The following is a 26,583-nucleotide window of genomic DNA, read 5'->3' on the forward strand; positions in this document are numbered from 1 at the left end:
CGATATGGTTGATAACAAGCGTAGAGTGCAATATTTAATTCGCTTCTTGATTACAATAACGTGAAAACGCAGTACACAGATGCGCTTACGTACATCATTTGTGACGTCATAAAGACTACGTCTTATTTTCAAAATCGGACATGTTAAAAAAATTTATTAAAAAAAAAAAAAATATCGGGAAAATGAAAGTTTTTTCTCGCTTCATGTTATTATTATTATTATTATTATTATTATTTTTTTTTTGCTTATTCAATCAATTTCAATGACTAAAAATAGTACTTTGACTGAAGGAAACAACCCCATTTTGAATAATCTCTGCGGAATATGTATAATCGCCAGATTAATCTCGTTCTACTGCACATACACTCAGGAGAGGGAAATTTCATGATTTACTCGCCACTTCCCCTAATGTGGCTAGTGTATTTTAAGTGAATTGGTTTATATTTTTGTAAATTTCACATCGAGATATAAATCGCAATCACTGTACTTGGCGGTATTTTTTTTTAAATTAATAATTTAATAAAGAAATACATAAATAAAAATGGCATTTCTAATTTTTTTCCCATTATAAAATGCGGTAATTTTTACAAAATAACTTCCACATTTAAACGGGGGTACTTATATTAAAACAGCATTGAAAAATATATCACCTAAATAATTTCAAAAACTTATCGAATAGAACTCTAAAGAAGAAAAAAAAAAGTTCTTTTTAGAACGGATTTCGTCGATGTCACAGAGATACAAGACCAACACACAAAACGACAAAGAATATTAGGGGGGATTCAGTAATTTATTGCCTGTCATTGAGGCAGAGCGGAGGAACGGTCGGAGAAGCAGCAGACAAGACCCTGAAGACCCTGGGGGGAGAAGAGAAAGTGGTCCCTCGAAGTGGGAGGAAATGGGTGTGGTCTGGTGAAAGGCGTGTTTTTCGCAGTTTTTCACAATTTTTCGAAAACAAGACTTTACTACGTGGAGAATATCAATAGAACAAATTGTCGCAGAAATAAACTTAAAATATTTTTTTAAAGAGAAATGTTCAATCTCTTGCGCTCCTTTTTCAGTTTTTCCATATCATTTTTCAAACGTGTGAAAATAGTCGTTTAAAGTTTTAAAATGTTATTAAAAAAATTTCAAAATAACTACAGAAAAAATAAAAAAGAGCATATCTAGTTCTAAGTCATAGCCATCGTTTAAAACAAACCGCGTGAAAATATTCCAGTAATTTCTCGTGTTATGCTTTGCATAGGTAGCAGATTTTCCCGTAGAGAAAGCATTAGCGTCGAAAACCAAGATGGAGGGTATAGAAGAGCCTTAAGAACAGGGAATTCGAAGGCTTTCTCTCAGTAAATTTTAGAACTTAAATTCTTAAAACTTCGGTGGTGAAAAGGGGGAACCGAAAATTTAGGGAACTTAGGGGAAGGAGTTCGGGGGGGGGGGGGGGGGGAGGGCTCTCTCCGCCGAAAATTTTTCCATGCTAAGGTATTGAAATGCTATTTTGGCTAATTTTGATTGAGTTAAGATTTAACGAATTCAAGGGTCTTTCTCGAAACATTTTCGAAATTGAAGTCTTTTAAACTTTCGGTTGTCTTTGGCGTTGAGGGGAGGGGAGTTGCTCTTTCAATAGAAAAATAAATCCTAAACAAACTTGCACTACCTTTAGTAAACACAATGAAAGGTTGGGTGGGGGGGTATTCCGCCGCCCAGCCCGAAATATTTCCGTTCCTGAAATTTTAAGAGCTCTCTTTTGCGCTATCTTTGGATAACTGAAGGGTGTAGGAAGCTTCTTTCAAAATGTTTCCGAAATTAAAGTATTACAATTTTTAGGCGGTCATAAATTATGTTTTTAGGTAAGGGAGGTGCTATTCTAGACCTCAAGGTTCAGAAAATTTTCAAGTGGCCAATGGCCACTAGGCTCAAAAAGCTTGGTGGTCACCAGTTTTTACCGGGTTTCGAAAACAGCGCTGTAATACAAGAATGGGGGTGGGGGGGAGGGGGGGATTTCGACTTTTATTTTTTGAAACAAATATTATGAAAGTGATGCTAAAGGAATGCTAACAAGAAATATAAATTATATTAATCATGGAAACATAAGAGGCATAGGGTGAAGGTTGGGAGCTCCTGAAGCAAATGGTTCATTCGACCCATTTTAAAGTTTCATAAGAAAAAAAAAATCATTAAGCCAAAAATAAAGTAGTGTACACAGTACCATGGTCCCACAGTGAAAAAAAAATTTTTGGCATAAAAATATTTAACTACAGACCTCCTCCAGTAATATACAATTTGGCATTTACCAAGAAAGATATTTCCAAAAAAAAAATCATTCTTTTTGCATTATTTGAACTAAGAGTATGACCAAACATGGCGGACTACGTTCAATACGCAGCGTCGCCATGTTAGGATGACTATGAAGGGAAAACAATCAAAGGACTGGCTATTTGGCTTATATTTTAATCTGATTGCAATTGAAGATTAAAAAATTACAACTGTTATTCGAATAAATAGAAACTAGCCCCCCGTTGTTTAAACGATTTTCAATGGAACGTATTCCTAATCGATCGCGAGTAGTACACATCACAGCAGAAATATAAGAATATAGTTTATAGAAATATATTTTTTTAATTTCTTTTTTTAATGATGTTGGATTTATAATGAAATACAGGATTTATGGGAAAACATGGAACTTTGACTATGGCAAAGGAATGATAAAACGGGGGTGCCGGGGGCTTTGTGCAGTCAAAAACAAGTTGCCTTTTTTAAGTTTTAAATTAATTTTTTTTTTCCTATTTTGACGATTTTCAGAATAAAGACTGTTTGAGTTAATTGGGAATCAAATAGGATCGGAACGACCTTCGAGGATTTATGTAAAAAAACATACATAATGGTGTGTTTTTTTAAAGAGCCAAAATTTGCATAATATTTTCATACTTTCAGAACAAGATTTAAAGCAAAACATAAAACTGTTTTTAGAAAAAGAATTTGAAAAAAGTACAGGGTTCATACACTTTTGGTTAAAAAAAAAAAATTCCCGTACTTTTCCAGGTTATTTTTTTAGAAAATTCCAGGTTACTCGCTTCACTCAAAATTAAATTTAAGTAACAATATTTTCAAAGTAGTTCAAAAATTGTTCAAAGTAGCAATGTGTAAGAACTGAAACTTTTCCACTTGTAAAAAAAAAAAAAAAACTTTGGTTTTTAAAAAAAAATTTCTGTCACAAGTTTAAAAAAAAAAAACATTTTGTTAAAAATTGTTTTTATTTGTTAACTATTTGTTAAAAACAATGTACTTTCAACTTATTTTAACGTTTCTCTGATGCCACATGTCATGCATATTAGCGTTTTGCTGTAATCAGCAGCAATCTTTCTCCGCTTTTTGGTTTACGATTCTTTTTATTTTCCTATTAGTATGTAGCACAAAACATATTGAGCAAATTACAAAGCTATTTTTCAGTATAAATATGATTAACTTGTTTGCATCGATGGGCATACCATACAATGCATTCTATCAAAAGTCAACATCCGTCAATCATAAGCCAATGTCAATAATCAGTTTTTTTTTTCTTTTGCATATAAAGGATGCTTGCATTAAAATTAAAAATTTTCTTTTTTGCACATTTACTTTCAATAAACATTGCTTTCAATAGACATTGAGATAAACATCTAATTATGTTTTTGTAAATTTTTGTCTATTTCCATCTCGCAAATGACCAAATATGGCGACTAAGTAAAAAATTTAAGATAATGAGTAGATTTTTGAATTTGTAGCATAAAAGTAGTTACAAATAATAATTTATCCTTAAAAAACTACAATTATAAGACAAAATAGTCAGTTTTTTAGCACATAAGTATCCAATGCTATTTTCGGAAACTTAGGCACTTAAAAGGTTTTGTGTACTGCCATCTTTGGAATGACCAAATATGGCGGCTACAACAAAAATTAAGAAATAATTTTTTGAATTTGTAGCATGAAAACAATTTAAAAATAATAAATCTTCATGAAACTACACTTCAGTTGAAAAGTTTTTAGCACATTTGCGTCCAAGGCAATGAGGATAAGATTAAGTTTTAAGAACAAAAATTTTCATTTCTCAAGAAAATTACATATTTAAAATAAAAAATAAAAATAAAAAAAACAACTTGCAGCACATTTTGCGTTGTTTTCATTAGTTTACAGTTAAAGAAAACATCCAATTCTGCTTTGTTTTTGGAATCTTAGGCATTTAAGCATCGTGTCTACTTCCATCTTATGAATGACCGAACATGGCGACTACGTTTCATTCGTAGCTGAAAAGACTTTTCGATTAAAAAACGATTTTCTCAATTGATCCTACCGTCCGCAGGCTTGTGCTTTAGAAGAAGGAAAATGTTCTTCTCCCGTTAAATTTGTGCATAATTCCTGTTCACCCTAGGAAATTTTTTCTTTGGAACTATTGAGGGGCAAAAATGGCGTCCGCGGATGTTTTTTTTTGGTTCGCATTTTTATTTTATTGCCAGCGTCATTTTGCCTCAAAACTTTTTACTTTTTTTTTTTCAGGAAACATCGATAAAAACGAAGATTAGAACTCAAGGTTCAAAATTCCCTGGAAAAAAATTTTTTGGGGGCAAAATTTGAAATTTTCCTGACTTTTCCCAGACAATTCCAGGTTTTCCTGGAGCGTACGAACCCTGTAATTTAATAACCATATTTTCCTGTGTATTATCGGCGGGCGGCCTATAATCTGCAGGTTCTAAAATGAGCCTGAAGAAAAAAAAAGCTTCGTATAATCCCAGGTGTATAATACGATGTAAAAAAATAATGTTTGAATTTAATATACCATTTGAGCAACTAAACTAAAAACGTGAAAATGTAATTACTTTGAAGGCATAATCAAAATTTATCTAAAATATAATGATTTCTTCTTGAAATCATGATTATAGTACGCTAATTACTTGAATAACAGAGTCAAGACACAGGAGCAAACGCTCTGATCTTGTGCAAATGGCTTCCTAATTCACTGTATTTTTGCTTATTTTACATTGCCTGAATCGCGTAAGAGGAACATTCGTAAGAGGAACATTCAAGCAACGTAAAATAACCAACATTCAGGCAGGCAGTGATAAATGACATACAAGCTTTGTAAAATAAACAACATACAGTCGGAGTACGGTCTCTATCGGTGAATCCTTATTGTCTGAGGCATCTGTGGTGTGGAATTCTTTTCTTAGGATCTAAAATAAAAATAACCCCCCCAAAAAAGTTGGCGACTGTAGAGATTTTTTGGGGTCGCCAATTTTGAAAAATGAGTCGCCACGTCGCGAGTGGCGACCGTAAATCTTGACCTTTATGCTATTCCTAGAAAACAATTTAGAAACTGTAGCATTAAATTTAGGGCATTTGTGGTGAACTCAGAGGGATGGAATTGGGAGTTCTCTTCCGAAATTTTTTTGGTGCTGAAATATTTAAAACGCCAGTTTAGACTATATTTGAGTGCCTTAAGAGGGATGTGATTTGGGGGCTCTGCCTGGGGTAAGGATTTAGTTCTCCTATTTCTTTTTTTAATTAATAAACATTGGAAAATGTACCTCGTATATTTTTTAAAGATATCTACTTCACTGAAGCGGTTTTTTTTATTCTAATTTCACCACCTGCAATCTTATTGAAGAATTCTTTTTCAAATGAAGACTGTATGGGGGAATGGTGCCAGTTCATTATCATTAGTCGCCCATACTCTTCCCCCACCTTTCCTCCTTTTCTGGTTTGTTGGCGCTACTTTGGGTAGACTTTCCGATCAGAACTGATTTATGTTAAAATCTTTTTTCCCAAGCGATTTTATTGCTGCAATAAAACTGTTTACGATCCGGCAAAAAGGTAATGGTGGGGAGCTGCGAACGCTTTCACCCCTAACATTATCCAACATCGTCTAATATTGCGTTTTTGGATCTTCAATTTCGAAATATTGTCGAATGAGGGTTTCTGAACTCCATCCCTTCGATAATGCATTCAAAAAGCATATAAACATTATGAAAGATGGAGTACAATTTCGTTTTTAAAGCTTCATTTTCGGGGAGAGCCCAAAGCGCCCCCTCCCTTCCTCTTTCTTTAATATTTTTGAAGGTCATCCAATATTGTGGTTTTGGGACTATCAGTTTGAAATAATCAATTTAAGAGTTCCTGAACCCCTCCGTTCTCTGACCTTTACCAAAATGGCCTAACATTGTGTTTTTTTGCATTTCAATTAAAAAAAAATTCTGGGGGACAGCCACTTGACAGATCTTTAATGGCGGTTTTTAGATTTTTGGAATTGTGATATCAAAACGCTTATATATTACAATTTAAAGGCTTAAAATTTTAATTAAATACAGATTCCAAAACTGGCATTGTTGAAATCGACAACATTTATACACATAAATTTTTCCTTAAGCACGCATGCGGGGGGGGGGGGGGGGGGGGGCTGAAAATATTTTCCGTCTTGAACACATCACCAAACTTGCACCCATGATTACAGTAGAAACATGGCTGTTTATGATCGAACGAAAGCCATTTTGCGCGAAAATCGCCAAGCAAACCTCTGTTGGCGACAACACAGTATACGATAAGCTAAAGGTTACCAGAGGGGGGACAAATGTAGTTAATCGTCAGCTGCACCAGTTTTGGCGACTTTATCACCTGCGCTACAAATTTTTTTTTCCCGCCGCTTTTATTATTTTAGAATTTTTTTTTCTCTTCTTTCTTTTGGAAACATAATTTAACGATCTCCAAATAGAAATACGAATTTCTTTTTTCAATAATTTTTTTTTAGACATCGTTTTAATTCTTATGACATTAGAAAAAATATTCATTATTAAAACTAATGTCACTTTTTACATTCTTTCTCAAAGCATATTTTGTTTATTTTTCCTTTAAAAATATATATGTCGTATTTATTTGTGTCTATTTTTATTCCTTATTTGTCCCAATAAATCAAACCTCAAGTTTGTATAATTATTTCCATGAAGCTTTTTTCTACCTTTCATCAACTTCTTCAAAATCATTCCAAAACTTAATTATATGTAAAGAGCAGTATGTATAGCCATTCAAGTACTTCATTAATATCCTCTTTATCATTAAATTGCAAAATTCAAAAAGTAATAAATAAAATTTTCATTGGAAAAGTTAAAAATCAGATTAACAGTTGTCAAAAATGGTGAAATTTACATTATGATGATGTCCAAAATCCGTTACCTACAGGACAACAATGTCCAAAATCTGTTACCTACAGACTGCTAATTTAATTTGCTAATTAACAATTTTTACAAGTACCTGCTGTCTTTTTATGTTCATATATTGTGTTCTAGGTATGCATACTATAAAATAAAAGCAAAATTGATATCAAATTCGAAAATTTTTGAAATTGCTCAAAGTTAACTTTTTTGTTCCCACCTTTTGAGAACTGCCCATATGCGATATGTCCAAATCACGTTTTGATCTAGACGTCTATAAGTTTGTCCATTTATTCAATATTATGAATGATCTTCTGTCTTGTAACCTTAATAAAAAAGGCTAGTATAATGTTTCTTTAATCCATTGGTATTTTGCACAATTAATACATTATGCATTGAACATTACATAAATAACAGTAAAAATAAAAGTTTTGATCGTAACGAACACATTTAAGTAAGCAAATAATCAAGCAAACGCCCCATTGACGACAACTCAGTGTACGATAAGCAAAGGGTTACCATCTAGGAATTCCGGTTTTCGCCAACAGCGTCGGTTTTGGCGACTTTATCACGTGCACTGGCAAAATGGATGGGGTTTTTTTTTTCGGATTCTACGAAACTATTACGGGAGTATTCGATAAAGACTGAGGTTTTTTTAGGTCTCCACTTTTTCAAACTAGGTCGGTATGTGGCAAGTGGCGACTGTATCTTGACCTTTAATTTGAGTCCCTTAAGAGGGATGTGATTCAGGACCTGCCTGGGGTAAGATTCAGTCCCCCTATTTATTTTTTAAATTTATGAATATTAGAAAGTACCTTGCATAAAAATATATCTATTTCATTGAAGCGTATTTTTTATTACTAAGTTCACCACCTGCTATCTTATAAAAGAATTTTTTTTCCAAATGAGGACTGGGGAATGGTGCCAATTCATTATCATTAGTCACCCATACCCTTCCTCTACCTTTCCTTCTTTTCTGGTTTGTTGGTGCTACCTTGGGTAGACTTTCTGATCAGAACTGATAGAGTTGCAAAAGTGAAAATCTTATGTCCCAAGCGATTTTATTTCTGCACTAAAAATGTTTACGATCGGCAAAAAACGAATAGTGGGGAGCTGAGAACGCTTTTACCCCTCACATTATCCAACATCATCTAAAGTTGTTCAGAAACTTCAATTTCAAAGTATTGCTGAAGGAGAGTTCCTGAAATCCATCTCTTTGATAATGCATGCAAAGAGCGTATAAAGGTTATGAAATTTCGTTTTTAAAGCTTCAATTTCGGGGTGAGCCCAACGGGTCACCCCCTCTTTCTCTAATATTTTTGAAGGGCGCCGAATGTTGCGATTTTGGGACTATCAGTTTGAAATAATTGATGTAATAGTCCCTGAACCCCTCATTTCCCTGAACTTTACCAAAATGGTCTACTATTCTGTTTTTAGACTTAAACTGTGGGGGAGAGCCCCTCTCCCGTTATTGACAGTTTTTAGAATTACAATATCAAAACGCCTAAATATTACAATTAAAGTGCTTAAAAAGCCGGATCAAACGCAGATTCCAAAACTGGCATTGTTAAAATCTGCAACATTTATGCACATAAATTTATCCTTAATTTCCGTCTTGAACACATCGGTAAACTTGCACCCATGGTTCAAATTATGGGACTAAATAAATATCTTTATGCTTGAAAAGTAAAAATGAGAAACAGCACAATTGCACAAAAATTGAATTTTTTAAAAGTTTTTGTTGCCACCCTGTATTAAGTCTTTTTTCTTTTTCAATATTTTGATCTACTGGTCAATAGCGAGTTCATCAGGCCACAGGTTGTGTCTGTCCCTGTACTACTTTAAAAGTAAAAGCATGTTATTCTTTAGAAGCATTTGTTAATATTGTGAATTTTTATTGTTAAGTTTTTCTTTTAAGTCATTTTTATTACCTCTCAATGCAAATTGTGCTATTGTACAATGTTTATTTCATGACTTAGTTGATAATCTCATTAGACAGTGATAGATTGTTTTCATAAACATCAAGAATTGAAATTTTGTTATGTTTTTTTTAGAGGTAAACAAAAAAGAAGTAGTAGAACCTGTAACCATTTTGGAGACTCCTCCCATGATGATTGTAGGAGTTGTAGGCTACATTGAAACCCCAAAAGGCTTACGAGCATTCAAGACTGTTTGGGCTGAACATCTTAGTGAAGATTGTAGAAGAAGATTTTATAAGAATTGGTAAGTCTTGAGAGCTTTTTAATAAATGTTTTTTATAGTTAAAAACTGCTTGGAGAAACTGTTGCCTCATTGTTTCCGAAAATTTCACTCTTCAGAAAATTTTAATTGAGTCCGCTATCACTGCTGAGAAAACTGGAAATTTCAATTAGCTAGAGATGCTCTGAAATTTATTGATCATGCTCAGGCATTACAGATGAGTTCAGGCTCATTTTTGAAAGCCCGGGCCCGCCCAAAAGTTTGTAACAGACCCCAGTGATATTGTCTCGGGCCAAAATCCTATCCCGCCCAAGCCCGAAGCAAACTTTCTTGTATCAAAAACTGAGCCTTCTACAGGCTGACATGATCTCTCTGTTAATGAAAAATGTTATGTCAAATGTTCTTCATAAACAGAAGTTTCTAAATTTTCTTAACGCTCCACTTCAAATGCTATTGTAAAACATATACACTATCCATAAGCATTAATTTATTTATTTTGGGGGGGGGGGGGGGGAGGGTTAAATTTGACATTGAACTGATTTAAATGTTTCTTTCATTTTCTCACAGTAGGAAAATGTTTATTTGCTTTGAATTTGTATAGAGATTGGCGATTGAATATCTGTGCTTGAGCCCGCTCGAGCCCGAAACCTATTTTTGGTTCTAGAGCCTGAGCCCGGGCTGAGCCTGTATCATCTGTATCCGGCATAGAGAAATCAAGCACATGTGAAGACGTGAATGTTGAGGTTTCTCGTATACTTTTATGTTTACCAACAAGTTGATTTGGAAGCTTTAAGATAACGCGCAACAAAAAAGAATAGTCATTTCCTATTAGTTTTAGGTCAGTGTTTTTTCTCTAAATTCTGGTTTTTGAGATAATAGCGGGGAGTTTATGCACTTCAAACCACCCATTGATTTGAAGGTGAAGTTAAAAATTAAAAAAATCATGTGCAATAAACATAACTGCCAACTTGTACGATTTAGCCTTACATTGTAAGATTTTCGGAAGTTTTGTGCGATTGTACGGTCTTTGTACGATTTTTAGGTTTTTGGTTTTAATTTTACGATAAATTACAAACGTTTGAAGTTTTCTTTTACTTGCAGCACTTTTGTGAGCAGAAAAACTATTGTTTTGAACAAGTTTTTGATAATTTTTGAAAGTCGGCAACTTTTCAAAGTTCAAGTAAATAAAATCTTTAGTAAGTTACTGCCCTATAGCGAGGGCTAAGGCAGAAATACATGAAATACACCTCCAGCTCAGTCAATTCCAGCCGAGGAGCTGGCATGTTGGCAGCTATGAATAAATATAATCAAATGGGTCCTTTTTCGTAAAGCAATTTGTTTTTCTGAAAGCAGTGGTTGCTTTTCGCTTATTGCTGTAATCATTTATTTTACCTTGCTTGTTCTCCAAAGAAGGGTCATACAGTAGTCTCGAAAAACCAGAGTCCCAAAAGTCCGAGGTTTTGCTTAATTCGAGGCGTTTGGTTGACAATTTTAGGGTATATTTTTTACAGACAAAAAATACTTAAATCTGAAAGTCGAAATATTTTGCGATTTAGAACTTTCCTAAAAACATACAATAAGGTAATAACATGATATTGAAAAGTTTATGTCAATAACAGTCGCCAAGAAGTATTCATAGACTGTTAAAGATGCATTAAGAAATGCCATGGAGAAAGAAAGAAGTTGGTTGATTCAAAAAATAACTTTAAATAAAAAACATTGTTTTGCCTCAAAGAACGAACAAGCATCTCTTTTAGAATATCCGATTGTGATTAAAAAGGGAAGTGCAAAACTTGGAGCTGTACGATTCGTATATACGAAATTTTCTCCGTCTATGACTAACGTTTATGTATTATGTGAGGTACCTACGCATGCTCACACATAGACAAATGTCACGACAAAAATCATCAAATGTTATTCAAGGACGATCAAAGTGCATTCTTTAGTTTCCTGCAAATTTACACGCAAGCACGAGCACACATCAAGAAAGAAAAAACACTTGTGACTTGTTTAGGGTCAATTAAAACATAAATTTATCTTGAAATTTGAGTGATAAATTTTTTCGAGGAGTCAATATTTCCTTTTTATAGCGGAAGAAGTAAACAGCGCATGTCCTTATGTAGTCCATAGCTACTATTGCTCTTTAGACGCTAATGTGCTAAAAACTGACTCTGTTACTTTCATACCTTAAATTTTTCAAGTAGTCGCCATGTTTGGTGATTCGCAAGATGGAAGCAGACAAGACTATTTAACTGCCTACATTTCCAAAAACAATTGGATGCCTATCTCAATGCAAACTACTAAAAATAACATAAAAAGAACCAGAATTTTTTTTTTTTAAATGATTTCCTGGAAAAGTGAAAGACAAGTCTACAAAATTGTATTTTTTGTAAATTTCATCTAAAATGCAGTGTCCTGCTGACTTTTCATTGATTTACATTTATTTATCTATTTATTTCAAAAAAACATGCATGCTTATAGCTTTTCAAATTTAATTCTGTAAAGTTCAGCACCCCTGAAATCTGGCGCCCAGGGAACGAGCTCCGTCTGCCCCCTCTATTCATTTGTTTTTTCATGAAAGTAGTAAACTCCTATTTTGTATTTACACTCTGCAACATCGGTGGCCACTGGCCACTTGGAAATTTTCTGAATCGTGACCTTTAGTGGAGACTAGACTGAGGACTTTCACAAAATGTTTTCTTACTAATTTTTAAATTTATTTGAGAACAGTTGAAATGCCATATATTGACTGAACAATTAATACATACATATAAGTAATTGATTTGCATATTTAATAAATAATTTGAGAACCTCTAATATTTCTGAACTTAATTGTGCAACTGGAAATTACGTTCTGGGTGATGCTTTTGGTCCTAACCGTCCTTATATGTGTAAACCACTGTCAATATTGGAAATAAATGTTGAAACCTGCGGAGGGAGGGGGGATTGACTTCAAAGCACCGAACTTGCGTATTTTGATTTCTTCCCATAAAAGTTAAAAGCATTTGATTTTTTTTAAATAGCATGCAGATTTAATAAAATATCTTTTCAATGTGAAGATTGCAAAATTGAACCTCCTGAGACCTGCTCCTCTTGATGAGAGTTTTAAAAATTACTCCCCCCCCCCCCCCCCCCCCCCCCCCCCCCCCCGATTAGCTCTTTCAAACTCAAATGTGGCTCTATGAATCTGAACTTGCATTTATTGACTACTGGTGGTACCCACACGGCTTTGTCCGTAATAGAAAAATTAAAAGGTCTTTTGGTTCGCCTGTATATTTACAAATAATGTATGATGAATTTTCTCGCCAATTGGCTTGTGCCCATGTTACGGTTCCACGTTATGATAATTTCGTAATTTACTAGTCCATCTTATGATAATTTTGTTCTTAAAATTGGAATGGAAATAAAACATCGAATGTCTGAAAAATCACTTCGAGGTGCACACTCCCATGCTACAAACTAACTTTGTGACAAATTTCATGAAAATCAGCCGAACGGTCTAGGCGCTATGCGTATCGGAGATCCTGACAGACTTTTTATTATTAGTAAAGATTACAAGTTATTCAGTAGAAGCAGACTTACGCTTACTTTCAGGATATTTATCGCTTATGCAGCTTTTGCTAATTTTGAGGTGTGGTGACCGGACTTGGGAACTTTCATAGGAATGTTGTCTTTTTTACTAATTTAAATTTACTTGAGGACAGTTGAAATGCCTCATTGCCTGAACTAATTCATGCATTTGAATAATTGATTTATGCTTTGAATACATATAAATAATTTGCAAACCTCTAATATTTTGGAACTTAATTGGAAATTACCTTCTGTGTGGTGCTTTTGATCCTAACTGTCCTTATATGTGTATAAACCACTCAATATTGGAAATAAATGTTGAAATCAGGGTGGGGGAAAGGAAAGGGGTTTACTTCAAAACCTCCTCTCTAGCTATTCCATTGAACTTAGATATTTTGATTTTTTCCCATAAAAGTTAAAAGCCTTCGTGAAAGGTTTTTTAATGGGGTCTGCTGTAAAAAGGGCAATTTTGTTTTCCTTTACTTTTTATACTATTGCCTTTGATTTATGTTTGCATTAAGTGAAATCTGCACATTTATTTTTTAATACAAATTTATAATATTGCCTTGAAAAAAAAAATTTTTTTTTGCCTTGAAAGGTATTTGCAAAGTACTTGAATTTTTTTCTCCCGAAAGAGTATGAACCCTGTATGAAATTATATTTTCTGTTAAAATCAGTTCCTGATTATACTACTCATTTTTTGAAATGAAGTTCGCCTGTGAAATGCAGGAAACCCTTGCGTCAGTTGTAGAAATAATAAGTTGGATGATCTGTTTATACTTTATTTAATTCTGTTACATTAAAAGTGTCAGAGAGGTAGATTTGGGGAATTAAAAAATATTTATGCTCAAAGTATGACCTAAATTTTATAAGTAGAAGAATATTTTTTTGCTAGTGTTTTAATCATTTGATTAAAAAAGATCTGTATAGACAGTATTGAACTGCTTTGCAAAATGCTCCTCAATCTGTAAGGCTGGCAAACCTTTTCCTGCAAATTATTTTAGTGTTTTTCTAAAAAATAAAAATGTTGGGCGATTCAATGGAAGCAGACCCTTTGTCCTGCGTGGGACTGTTCTGTATTTTCTTTCAAAGTTTGTAATAAACAAATCTTCTGCTGTGGTATTCAAAACTTTTTATGTAATTAGTTTGTTTTTTGTTACAGGTACAAATCAAAAAAGAAGGCATTCAGTAAATATTCAAAGAAATGGCAAGATGAAGTTGGCAAAAAGGAAATAGAAAAGGATTTGAAGAAAATGGCTAAATATTGTAAAGTCATTCGAGTTATTGCCCATACTCAAGTAATTAAATAATTAGGTCTTATTTAAAAACAATTTTTTTATGGAGATAAAACTAAAACTTATCTTTTTATAGATGAAATTGATGAGAAAGCGACAAAAGAAGGCTCACATCATGGAAATTCAACTAAATGGTGGCAATATAAGTCAAAAAGTAAAATGGGCACGTGACCATCTTGAAAAGCCTGTACCACTGAGTCAAATTTTTGCTCAGGATGAAATGATTGATGTAATTGGTGTTACTAAAGGAAAAGGATTCAAAGGTATGTGGACAATTTTAGTTGGTCACTGTAAATATTTCAGTTTGAATAAATTCTTCCTAATTTCTTACTTTATTACTTTTATTTTTTCACTGATGAAACTATCAGAATAATATTCTTAAAGAAATATTGCATTTGTAATGCTGCGTATTCACACAAGCAAAATAGAATTTTTCGTTCAGTTAAGTGGCAACCCTAAATTGGATTTTGTGGCAGTCCCCCAATTTTTCTACTAGATTTCTATAAATTTTGAAGAAAATCCCTGTATTTTGTAGAGTTTGGGGGGGGGGGGAACCTGGAAAATTGTCCTGACATATGTATTCTAGTTTTTGAAAGCTTTGAAGCTTCGTGCTACATAGAAAAATTACTAATAGGAAATCTGCAGTATGCAGGGATGAGATTCTGCCGGAAGGTTTTTAACACCTTTCCTCCTTTTTTGCCCGTTTCAGACCTCATAATGCTCTTTTTTTCCTTAAAATTATGAAATGAGTCAGATTTTTCTTAATTTTTAGTAAACGTTTTCCTCTTTCTGTTTTCCTCCCTCTTCATCCTCCACAATATTTGCATAAAATATGTATATTTTGGAAACACGCCAACAATGTTAAAGGTCCATCGCCGAAAATTGCAGGTCTTGTTTGAGATTTCAATCTTTTGGTATTCCTGCAAACATTTAAATTATTTTTAATGTTGGAACGTTTTTACCGTATTCATACCTGCCAACTTGTACAGTTTGGGCGTACACTGTACGATTTGGGTACTTATTGTACAGATGGAAGGTTCTGTACTAAGATAGTACGACTTCGCATAAAATTTCCCCAAAACCTCAAACTGCAAAACTTTTATTCAAAATCCTCGAAATATCGTATCTACAAACGACCGGAGTCACCCCGCAATCCTTTTATGCAGTGATTACTGAGCGTCCAAACCCAACCCAAATTTCACGGAGTTCCTTGAATCAGAAGGGAATGGGCTCGGACTGTTGATCCTTCTATTCTGCTTTTGAATTTATGATTTGTCTTATCTGTGTACGGTTATGAAACTATTTCAACGGTGTAGTTATTCAGTAGTACTTAATACATTCTAAACTACTAGGCTTATACATTTTTTTTTAGTTTTTCTGGTTTTTACGCAGTCTGGTTTTTTGTTTTCATTTAATTTTTTATTTGGGTTTTTTTTTACTTCACTGTTTGGAATACTGAAAGTAACTATTTTAAATCTCTAATTAAACATTAGGTTATTCACAAAATAATGCTGTAATTTCATACACACACAAATCGTTATACTTAAAATAAAACCCCGTGCAAGAATTAAGTAAAAAGAAATAAAAAAGATTTTATTTTCAAAAAATATTTAAAAAGTTATGTCAAATGAAAATGTATTGACTTATCGTTTCATTAAAAATTTAGTTTAAAATGATATATAATACAGATAGAGTTAACTATTCTAAAATTATTACCTTTTTTTATTTGCATTGTTACTCGAAGATTTTTTAAATTAACATCTGGAGAGAGAAGGTACCCAACACATCTCTACTCCGAGCATCCATGACTGACCAAAACTTTTTATATCAACTTCATATGAGTCAAATTAATCAAATAGTACCAGCAGAAAAATTGGATTTGAATAGGACACCAATTATCCCTGCTGACACTATTCGATATTCCCTTTGTCGTACATTGTCTGGGGTGGCATGGAAAAACATACATGAAAAATATATTTTTATTTCCGGAATATGTCAAATAAAATGCTATTAAAAACAAGTTGACGTTATCATTTAGTAATATACCTGATAGAGAGTACCCTATATCTATTGTGTATAAAAACAGAATCAATGACAAGTACATCGAGAATTTTTGGTTCAGATGCTACATACCCCCCAATGATATCCAAATTTTTCACTCATTAGAATTGCAACATAGATTTTTAGTACATAATCATTATACTTAAGCATATCAATATCAATCAGTTCGTTTTACCTGAACTGTTTTTCCCAGAAACTTGCAATAATCTCAAATAAGTTGTTGGATAAGATCCTAATAAATTAAGTACTTATTGTTGCCAAAACTTTCATTGTATTTTCAAAGATCAACAATTAGAGACGTACTGAGTAGCACTTTGGCCGAGTACCGAGTACTTGGCCTTTCACTACTCGCGAGTTACCAAGTACCAATTATGTTTTAAGAACCACACACATATGATGAATTTTGAACTTATTGGAATTGTAGTATAGACCTCCTTGTCCATATAATAGTTTTTAAAACTAAATTTGTGCTGAAATTTAATTACGCATTATATAAACAATTTTGTTTGTGTCAAAAATTTTACAAAAAAATTATTTTTAAAATTAAAAATAAATAAAAGGTGTGATTAATCAAGTTAAAATTGAAACAAATTACAGTGAAATCCCTCTAATGCAGACATTAACAGGACACTTTTTTTTGTCCCCAATAAAGAGGTATCCACAGGACGGGTTTAATAATGGTATTTGCATTGGAACTGGTTAAGAATTGTCGGCCTAAGAGGGGTGTCCATTAGGAGGGGTTTCACTGTATAACAATCAATTATAGTTCTAGTCCGCCAAACATAAATAACTTTTAAAAGCAGATAAAACAAATGTACAGGAACACTGCAGACACGTGTTTCTGACCCCCCCCCCCCCCCCCCGTTATAAGGGACGTTTTTTTCAGTGCATAACATGTCAGCTAAAGCATGTGAAGACATACGACAAAAAAATCTGACTTTTGTCGAATGCCTATCCACGAGCTCCCATTTTGTGTATTGAAAAAGAAATTCCTTGCAATGCCAAAACACCTGTCTGCAGTGTTCCTGTACTGTGCTTTTAACGATGTTGTATTTCCTTTTATTTTTTAAGCAAAGGTATTTTTATATTTTTTATAACTAATTTTTGTTTGTAGCAAAAATCCATAACTACTCGGTATTGGCCGAGTACCGAGTAACTCTCAGTAGTTACTTTCTTAATAGTAGTAGTTACTTTCAGTATTCCAAACTGTGAAGCGAAAAAAACCCTCCAAATAAAAAATTATTAAATAAAAACAAAAAACCAGACTCCGTAAAAACTAAAAAAGAAAAATGTATAAGCCCAGTAGTTTAGACTGCATTAAGTACTACTGAATAACTACACCGTTGAAATAGTTTTATAACCGTACACAGATAAGACAAATCATAAATTCAAAAGCAGAATAGAAGGATCAGCAGTCAGGGCCCATTCCTTTCTGATTTAAGGAATTCCGTAAAATTTGAATGGACCCCGAACTATTTAAATAATTCTGAATAGCAGACACTACAGTTATTTATCCAAATAACTAACAGAAGTGTGGTATATTAAGTCTGAGGAGGTAGCATGAAAAGGATACCAATGTTCTGGTTGATATATTGTAAAAAAGTTCACAATGCATTTCTCCCCTCTTTCTGATGCATTGCTCAAAGATAAGACAGTCTGTTTCCCTTAATTATGCACAACAAAATTGAATGCTGATAAAAGAAAATTGGTGTTGAGGCAAGTCTGAAAAAATATTCTTTTAAGTTGCATATTTTTCAACACAGTTTAGTGATTTTTTTTCTACTTTCAGGTGTTACCAGCCGATGGCATACAAAAAAATTACCTAGAAAAACTCATAAAGGTTTGCGTAAGGTTGCCTGTATTGGAGCTTGGCATCCTAGTCGAGTACAGTTTACTGTGGCAAGGGCTGGGCAAAAGGGTTATCACCACAGGACTGAAATTAATAAAAAGATTTATCGAATTGCACAAGGTGTACATACCAAGGATGGAAAAGTAATAAAAAATAATGCATCAACTGAGTATGATTTAACCGAAAAGATGATTACTCCTATGGTAAGAAAATTTTCATTTTCTATCTTACAATAATGATCAGGTCATGGTATCAAATATTAATTTATTTATTTTTAGGGTGGATTCCCTCATTATGGAGAGGTAAATTGTGATTACTTGATGTTAAAAGGATGTATTATGGGTCCTAAAAAAAGAGTGATAACTTTAAGAAAAGTAAGTACCTTAGCATAATATATTATTTTTAGTCTTAAGTCAAATTATGCTATTCGCAATCACGAATTGCAACAGGACCCTACTCATTGGAGTTATTGTTTCTAGAAATGGCTCCTGTCCCCCCAAGCGTGCCCTCCTCTTGGGCGATAACGTGTGTATAGTTGTGTGTGTGTAGACATTTGACACCCTCAGAGACCACCCGCACCTACCAATTGCACGATTTATCGGTTTTAAATGCTCAGATAAATCTGAGCAAGTGGGTCTCTGAGGAACTTGATTTAAATACATAAAAATACAGAAAAAGTACATTATTATCTGTTACAATTTTGATTTGCTCTTGAAAGTTTTAGTAATTTTACATTAATAAATATGTAATAATATGTAATAAAAATAGACAAAATCAATGCATAAAAGCTTTACAATGATACAAACATAAACGACATTAGAGAGTTGTTGCTTTACAGAAGATAACGTGTTAATGTGTAGAAAGAAACCTGAATTTAAACGGTATTAATTATTGAAAAAAGAAATGTTAGTCAACGCCTTTGTGTGTGCATAGACCTGTGGTGACCATGGACGCCACTGACCAGGAAAAGTGGATTCACAGGGTTCGTACGGGTCATGGAAATCCTGGAAAGTCATGGAAAAAATTTTAGCAAATTTCAGACCTGGAAAAGTCATGGAAAATTGAAATTTTTAGTCAAAGTCATGGAAATTTATTTAGAGTCATGGAAAAATGTCCTGGGCAAAGATAAATTAGCAGTTTCTTAAAGAGCATTAGACATTTTGAGTGATTCAACAGTGTTGCATATAAAAACTATTAAAACTGGAAAACTGAACGATCCCAATAAATCTGAATTTTGAAATCTCATTGTATCCATTCTTTAGCAGCCACACTTTTTTTTTGCAATGCGATTTTACTGTTTGGACATCACCCATTTTGAAGTTACATTATTTTCAACATTTTTTTATATTTTATATTCTATAGTAGCGAACTTGCACGTTCTTGATTTTTGCCACACGCACTCAAAAAACGCAATTCAATTGCATCCGAGTTCGTTTCCATAACTTGTATGAAATTTATTTTTAAATTTATCTTAATTTGTTGAAGGTTTAAAAAAAAAAGGCAAGTCAGGTGATATAATACATAAATAGGGGAATTCTAATACCCTAAAACAGTAGTGCCCAACATATGGATCTCAAAACTGATTCATGCGACCCACTGCTATGTTCAGTGTCAAGAATCAAACACTATATTCCAGAATTTCTGAACCTATTAATTTTTATGCATTTGAAAATGTGCAAGTAAGTAAACAAGAAGATTTGTATCAGAAGATATATTCACTGCTGAATGTGTTTATTAAATAAATATCTGGTTTAGAAACAATGAATTTAGTAAAGAATGTTTCTTTACTTTGAAGAGGTCAAGTACTGTCACGTTATTCGGATGATTAAATGTACTGTTGACACTAAAGCCCTTTTAAACCAAATTTATTGAAATTTAGTAATAACTCATTCAACTTTTGACCCATTCATTATCATTTTGCCTGTTTATAAAAAAAAATAATAATACAAAATAACTACACATTTAAGCATCATTATATTTGATTCACTGTATTTTTACTTTACTTAAATTTATATGAAGAATACATACGAAGTTTAGTTTTTTAGCTGTACACTGATTTCAATTATTTAATGCTTGGATGAGATAGTGGCATTAACGTGGAAGTTTTGCTATTGCTCATTTTCAAAAAATGGCAAGTTTGATATTAAATGGTACTATTCCCTTCATGTAACGAGGTCATGAAAATTTTTATGAAGTCATGAAAAAGTCTTGGAAAAGTCATGGAATTTTTTCATCCAAATAGAGTATGAACCCTGGATTCAGGGGGACAGTGTTCAGGAGCAGAGAAACAGTGCCTGCAGAGGACGGTGAGCGGTAGTGGCCCGTGGTGTTCAAGCTGAGAGAGGAACCACAATACCATGGACGGTCAAATGAAAACAATTAGTTATCGTGATTGCTCAAAAATCATTACTTGAATCGGCCATCTTATCCAAAGTGATAAATGTGGACATTATTTAATGTCTTGAAAAATACATAACTAATATCCTAATGCATTTTTCTTTTAAAAATTAAAGTTTTTTAAAGTTTGACATTCATTAAAATGCAGAGATCTTTTTTTTTAAGGCTGAAAATAGGCCCTGATTTAAGATTAATCATTCAAAAAGCAAAATAAGTTTTTTCATTAAGAGAATAAATTAGCCTCTTAAGCGTCCTTGTTATGGACACTTCAGTTTAGAGTAGACAATAACCTAGCTGAAGGCAGATGTCATCTCATTAATCTTAAAGTTTTTAACTTTTTGGTCCACGATTTCTAATTCTTTCAATCCCCCCCCCCCCGCGAATCTTCATCCTCTACGATATCTGCCAAAAACGTATGTTTTGGAGCCAACAATATCAAGCACATGCTGCGCCGAAACTTGCATGCTTCGTTTGAGATTTTAATCTTTTTGCATCCCTCATCTATTTCAATTATTTTCAATATTGGGGTGGTTTTTCGCTATATGCTACCTTATATCTGCTTATTTTATTCATCATTTCAATAATAATTTTATTTTAATTTATTTTAGAAAAAAAAAACAATAAAAAAAATGTGGCATAGCACTCACTGTCCAATTTTATTGAAACTTGGCATGGTTACTTTTTTTTGTGTAGTTAAGAGAGTAAAATTTGTTTATGGTGAATCTCAAAATGTTTTGTCCTTACAACCTGTTAAACGTTTTGAGATTTCATGATTAAATGAGGCAGCTGCAAGTTGTTCTTGATTCCGTAATCGTGCTGGGATGTTTTTAAAGTCAAATTTTTGATTCCAATGCAAGGAAAAGATAACCAATTGTTTATATACATATATATTTAATTTTCAATTTTTACTATGAAAAGTGTTCTACCATATAAAGAAATTTTATATTTTTCTCTCTGTTGTAAATTTTTACTTTACAAACAGACCTAATTTGGAAAGTTATGTTCTCACTGGTTTAACACTATAAATTGAAATGTTTTTAATGAAAAAAATGTATTTTTCTCTAAAAAATATGAAAAGTTGGCACTATTGTGTGATGCAGCCAAGATTGACCTCTGACTCCCCCAACCATTTGTTCAAGAACTCAGGGGTTAGAAATTGTTGCCTCTTTCAAAATAGATTTATTTAGAAATAAACACTCTTGCAAGAAATGGTGCAATGCAGCAAATTGTACAAAATTATTACTTCAACTTAATTAAATAGTTATTTTCAAAACTGATAAATTAGCCATTTTTTATTGAATTTTTAACTATCATGGTTTCTAGGTTCTATTTTGATGCGGTACTGGATATCATCCCTTTCACGATTTTTTTTTTTTGGTTATCATCCCTTTCACGATTTTTTTTTTTGGTTATCATCCCTTTTACAAAATTTTTTTTGGATATCATCCCTTTTACAAATCTTCCTTTTTGCTCTCTGCTCTGGGTTACGGCTTAGTACCAGTTTGTAACTAAAACAGATTTTTGTTTTTATCCTTGTCTTGACATGTTCAATACCTGTGATGATATCTTATGAGCATTTGAATACATGAAACATATTGATTTTTAATGATAGATCTGAGGTATCGCAAATCTAACTACTTTCTATACATATATTAATGTTTGTTCATATTAGTAGCAGTGAGAAGCAAAAGATTAAGTGCACATTTTGACACATACATCCCTTTGCTTCTCACTTCCTCATATCCTACTTGCCAACTCTACTGTTATTAACGGGAGACTCCCGTTTTTTTTTCGGGTCGGTTTCCCATTTTTCATTAAGATATCACCTGATTCTAATCATCCACCAATGTCAGGGGAAAGTAGAACTATTTAGTGCGTAAAAATACGAACTGAAACCAATTTTCTTCCTAGGGATGACATGACAATTACGCTACAGAGTGTCAAATTAAGTTTTCTACACCAACTTGAAACCAAGTTACATTTAAGGCGATTCAGCACCAATTTCCCTCTAAGCATCGTATATAGGTATGCCTGAAAAGAGTAGCTTCTAAGTACTCCATTTTCCGTGTATTTATTTGTAAGCTGCAAAACATTTTTTTTTTTTTTTGAAAATCGGAACACATCCGATTTTTTTCTTGAAGATATATCAGTGCACTGAAGGAATTGACTTGTTTCAGAGTTTTACTTGAAAGAATTTTTCCAATTAATAAATCAGAAATCCACATTGCATGTTCTTCGAAGCAAGTGCTTTGCCGAAAATTGCAGCCGATTTCGATCTTTTGCACCTCGAAAATATTTCAAGAATTGGATGTTATTTTAACCTATGTTACCCTATACCTACTTATTTTATTAGTATAATATTTTTGATTTTATTTTCCAGATTTTAGTAAAAGTTCTGTGCCAATTTTTTTGGTAGGGACAGGTGAATGTACAAAATTTTTGAGCGAATTCACACCTTACTATTTAATTTTTCTTTGCAGTATTTTGTATTTTTTTAAACAAAGCTATGTATAATCTAAATAAATTTCACCCTACTAACAACTCAAAAATGTTGTACAAGAAAACAATTTGACATACTTATGCTATTCAAACTTAAGAATTTTTCAATCACTTTCAGAACATAAGTCTCTGAAATTCGTTTTAACAAATAAATTGTTTAGTTCTATAAGCTTGTATTTTCCTTCTTCAATTGGTATATATTTGTACTGATATTTGCTGAAAAATATTTTCAATATAAATACTGATACTAATGATGAAATCAAAGAGCCAAGGATTTATGACATGGTAAATTTATGATTACCAATGATAGAGCTGAAGTATCGGAACTCATTTAACTTTGATAATAATCATTTAACTTTGACAGTAGAATTCCAGTATTCAATTTTTGAACCTTTTTTTCTTCCAGAGTCTATTGACACACACTAAGCGAGCAGCAACAGAGAAGATCAATTTGAAATTTATTGATACATCATCCAAATTTGGCCATGGCAGATTCCAAACTCCTGCTGAAAAACGTGCTTTTATGGTAAATAATTCAACTTTCATGAAATTTGTACGATAGTTCTGTTACATTGGGGAAACCACAGATTCTTTAATTATTTTTTTCTCTGTTGGGCTTAAGGCCCTTGTAATGGAATATTGCAATAACTTATAAGTGTACCTCATACTAATTTTGTGTGAAAATATTACACTTTAAAAAAATATATGTACATTAAATAAGTTAATTAAAAAAGGTATTATAATTCAATTTCTCGGTTAACATTGTAAATATTTCACAACACTGCTGCATACTTCTCAGAATCTCCTTCTATCAAATTTTTTTAGTGGTATATGTGTTGTCAATAAACTTCTTTATTTCAGACATCATTTTGGTTCAAAATGGCTACACTAAGCTAAGACCTATAAAATCTTTTAGCTCTTGTGCTTCACAAAATTGTATATTTCACAAAAAAAGAAAAAATCCCACTTGGAAAAGTTTTGACGTATTGAGCTTTAATTGCCAAAATAATTGTCAAATTCAGCCATGGCATCTTTAGAGAAATAAATACAAGGTAGCTAATATTTCTTGATTTGAAATAAAAAATTTAAAATTATACTCAGCAATATGAGCTCACAAATTACATTTTTAAATGCCAAAAATTCAATAATCGTGTGGAGAGGGGAGCCTATTAGGATAATCAGGGCTCGTACACTCCTTACATTTTTTCTATTTACTCCTTACAAACTCCTTATTTTTTTTATTCTGCATGACCTTAAAGATTTTCTTCTATCTCCAATGCAAGTCATTACGTTATACCGAATTTTACCGCAATTCCACTATTTTTTCGTCTGTTAATACGGGAAATCCAATCTTTTTCTTCCCATCATTCGCTTTCATATGTTTATATATGTTATTAATAATATAATATCTTGTAGACTTATTAAAGTACCATTATAATTTTTTTTTGCTTAATTTGCATTTTGATTAAAGCAAACTCTGCATCCGATTTAAAAGTAGAGTTTTCTGATTTTTGATGCTTATTATGCTATTTTGGTGGGCAAATGAAATTTCTTTTTATTTCTATAAAATTTTCAAGCTTAATTTTGTGGCGTCATAAGAGTCAAAAAGTTAAAATCTAAATCGCAGGTTTAATTTCATTTTTGCTTCAATTAGATCGATTGTTATTAATTATACGTTTATTGTAGAGCTCTTAAATGCCATTCTAAAATAATTTAAATTCTTTTGTGTGCTGTTCTTTATACTTTTAACCCATTCACTTTGAAAATCGCAATCTCTTTGCATCCGCCATGGGTATAAGATTTTTTGTATTTGATTCTTACTATGCCTTGTGAACAGGCAAAAAAATTAAGTTAATTTATATTTTGGTTAAAATCATTAAATTGAAAATTTTTTAACAAATTCATGCTCTGTCAAGTGTCAGAAAGTAAGTATGGAATCGTTGACTGATTTTTTTCCCAGCTTCTTTAAGGGTTTTAATGCGTACATCTGTATTTGGCAGGGTTTGTAATTTTTTTGATTAAAAAAAACTGAATTTTTTTTTAATTTAAAGTTTTTTTTTTTTGGTTAGGAAATTGTTAGTACCTGTTTTGTTTTTCAAAAAAATACTAATTTTCAGTCCATATCACTTTTTAAAATTTATTTTCAAAATAAAACATATTTCAACAATGGTAACCCCCCCCCCCCCCCCCCCGTATTTGAGTTTGATTCTGAGGCAGCTCAAGTCTAAGAAGCAATAAATTCATAATTTACTATAAATTTAGTATGTTTGTCCATTCAATGTATTGTTTGAAAGCAAAGATGAATAATATTACAGTTGTACATATTTTTTCTGAAATACATTTTGAAAAATGCATCTTTAAACAAAAAAACTAATCCTTAAAAATTAAAAGAAATCCTGCAAAACTCAAAACTCCTTACTTTTAATTTTCAAAATTGCGTATGAATCCTGGTTATGTATAATTACTTGTTCAATACTTTGCCTATTAAGATAGTATTGAACTTGATGGTAAACACATCAGCTAAGATTTACAAAAAGATCTAGTTCAATATCGCCATGCTTGCTCTCTAGGATTGTGTATCATTTTTTCTTGTATAAAAACAAAAAGATCTAGCTTAATTTTCTTAATTTAGATAGTGTTTTCGCATTTTGCAGGAAAAAGCAACCATAGCAGAAACCCTGACTTTGACTCGGATGCTTTACTTGAATTATGAGTTAAATTTTTTTTTCACATGATCATGCCCTATAAGCTCAATTTAACAACAAATGAAAATCAGCAGTTGATAGAAATTTTTTTCGATGAATGAAGAAACTGATTGTTACTTATATTTAATACGATGTTATGGGATGACGAAAAGCTGTTCTGGAGCTCATGTCTGAAGAGAAAATTAGCAATTTTGGGTTGACATTAAAAAATTAGGTTTGAGTAGAAAGGTCCTTTCATGCTTATTACTGCAGTATCACCTGAAATTATCCTGTTTTTTAAAAACTGGTACTCTTTTGAATGCCCTTAAATGTCATTTTGGTTTGCAATATTGAGAAATAGATTGAAGCACCCCAAAATGACTTTCAAAAACTGTATACAAAATGGAAATCTTGAGTGTATCTTTTTTTTCTATTCTCTAAATTTTTGATACCTATGATGATATCACAAGAGCCTTTGTATTATGAAGCACTTTGATTTTTAATGATAGATCTGAGGTATCACACATCTTTAGCTGCAGTTTTTGTATCGTAATGACCACATTGTCATCGTGACACATGTACTAGAACTCGAGGTCGAAATTTGTAATCATCTGCTAAAATGTTTTGTGAAATTGTGTATTAAATATAACCTGATTCATACCTGCAGATCCCTGACTTTATCCGTATGTTCCTGTGTAAAATATCCTTATTTGGGTAACCTCTATCTGCCTTAGTTTAAATTAATTTTTATTTTCTTCTGTTTTAGGGTCCTTTGAAAAAAGACAAAGTAAAAGAAGAAGCAACGGCATGAGTTTTATAAACTATTTGGAGCGTACAATAAAATTGGAAAGAAC

General features: G+C 32.5%; 1 protein-coding gene across 1 annotated transcript in view; it reads left to right on the forward strand.

Annotated features, from left to right (window-relative positions):
- LOC129234573 (60S ribosomal protein L3-like) overlaps positions 1-26,583 on the forward strand; it is a 38,989-nt gene extending 12,406 nt beyond the window's left edge. Inside the window, exons 3-9 of the mRNA XM_054868595.1 lie at positions 9,230-9,398; positions 14,107-14,242; positions 14,316-14,502; positions 18,090-18,352; positions 18,428-18,523; positions 23,452-23,571; positions 26,496-26,583. Coding sequence (XP_054724570.1) covers positions 9,230-9,398; positions 14,107-14,242; positions 14,316-14,502; positions 18,090-18,352; positions 18,428-18,523; positions 23,452-23,571; positions 26,496-26,540 — 1,016 coding nt within the window. The 3' untranslated portion in view covers positions 26,541-26,583. The remainder of the gene's footprint in view (positions 1-9,229; positions 9,399-14,106; positions 14,243-14,315; positions 14,503-18,089; positions 18,353-18,427; positions 18,524-23,451; positions 23,572-26,495) is intronic.

This window comes from Uloborus diversus, chromosome 1 (assembly GCF_026930045.1).
Source record: "Uloborus diversus isolate 005 chromosome 1, Udiv.v.3.1, whole genome shotgun sequence".
Classification (NCBI taxonomy): Eukaryota; Metazoa; Arthropoda; class Arachnida; order Araneae; family Uloboridae; genus Uloborus; species Uloborus diversus.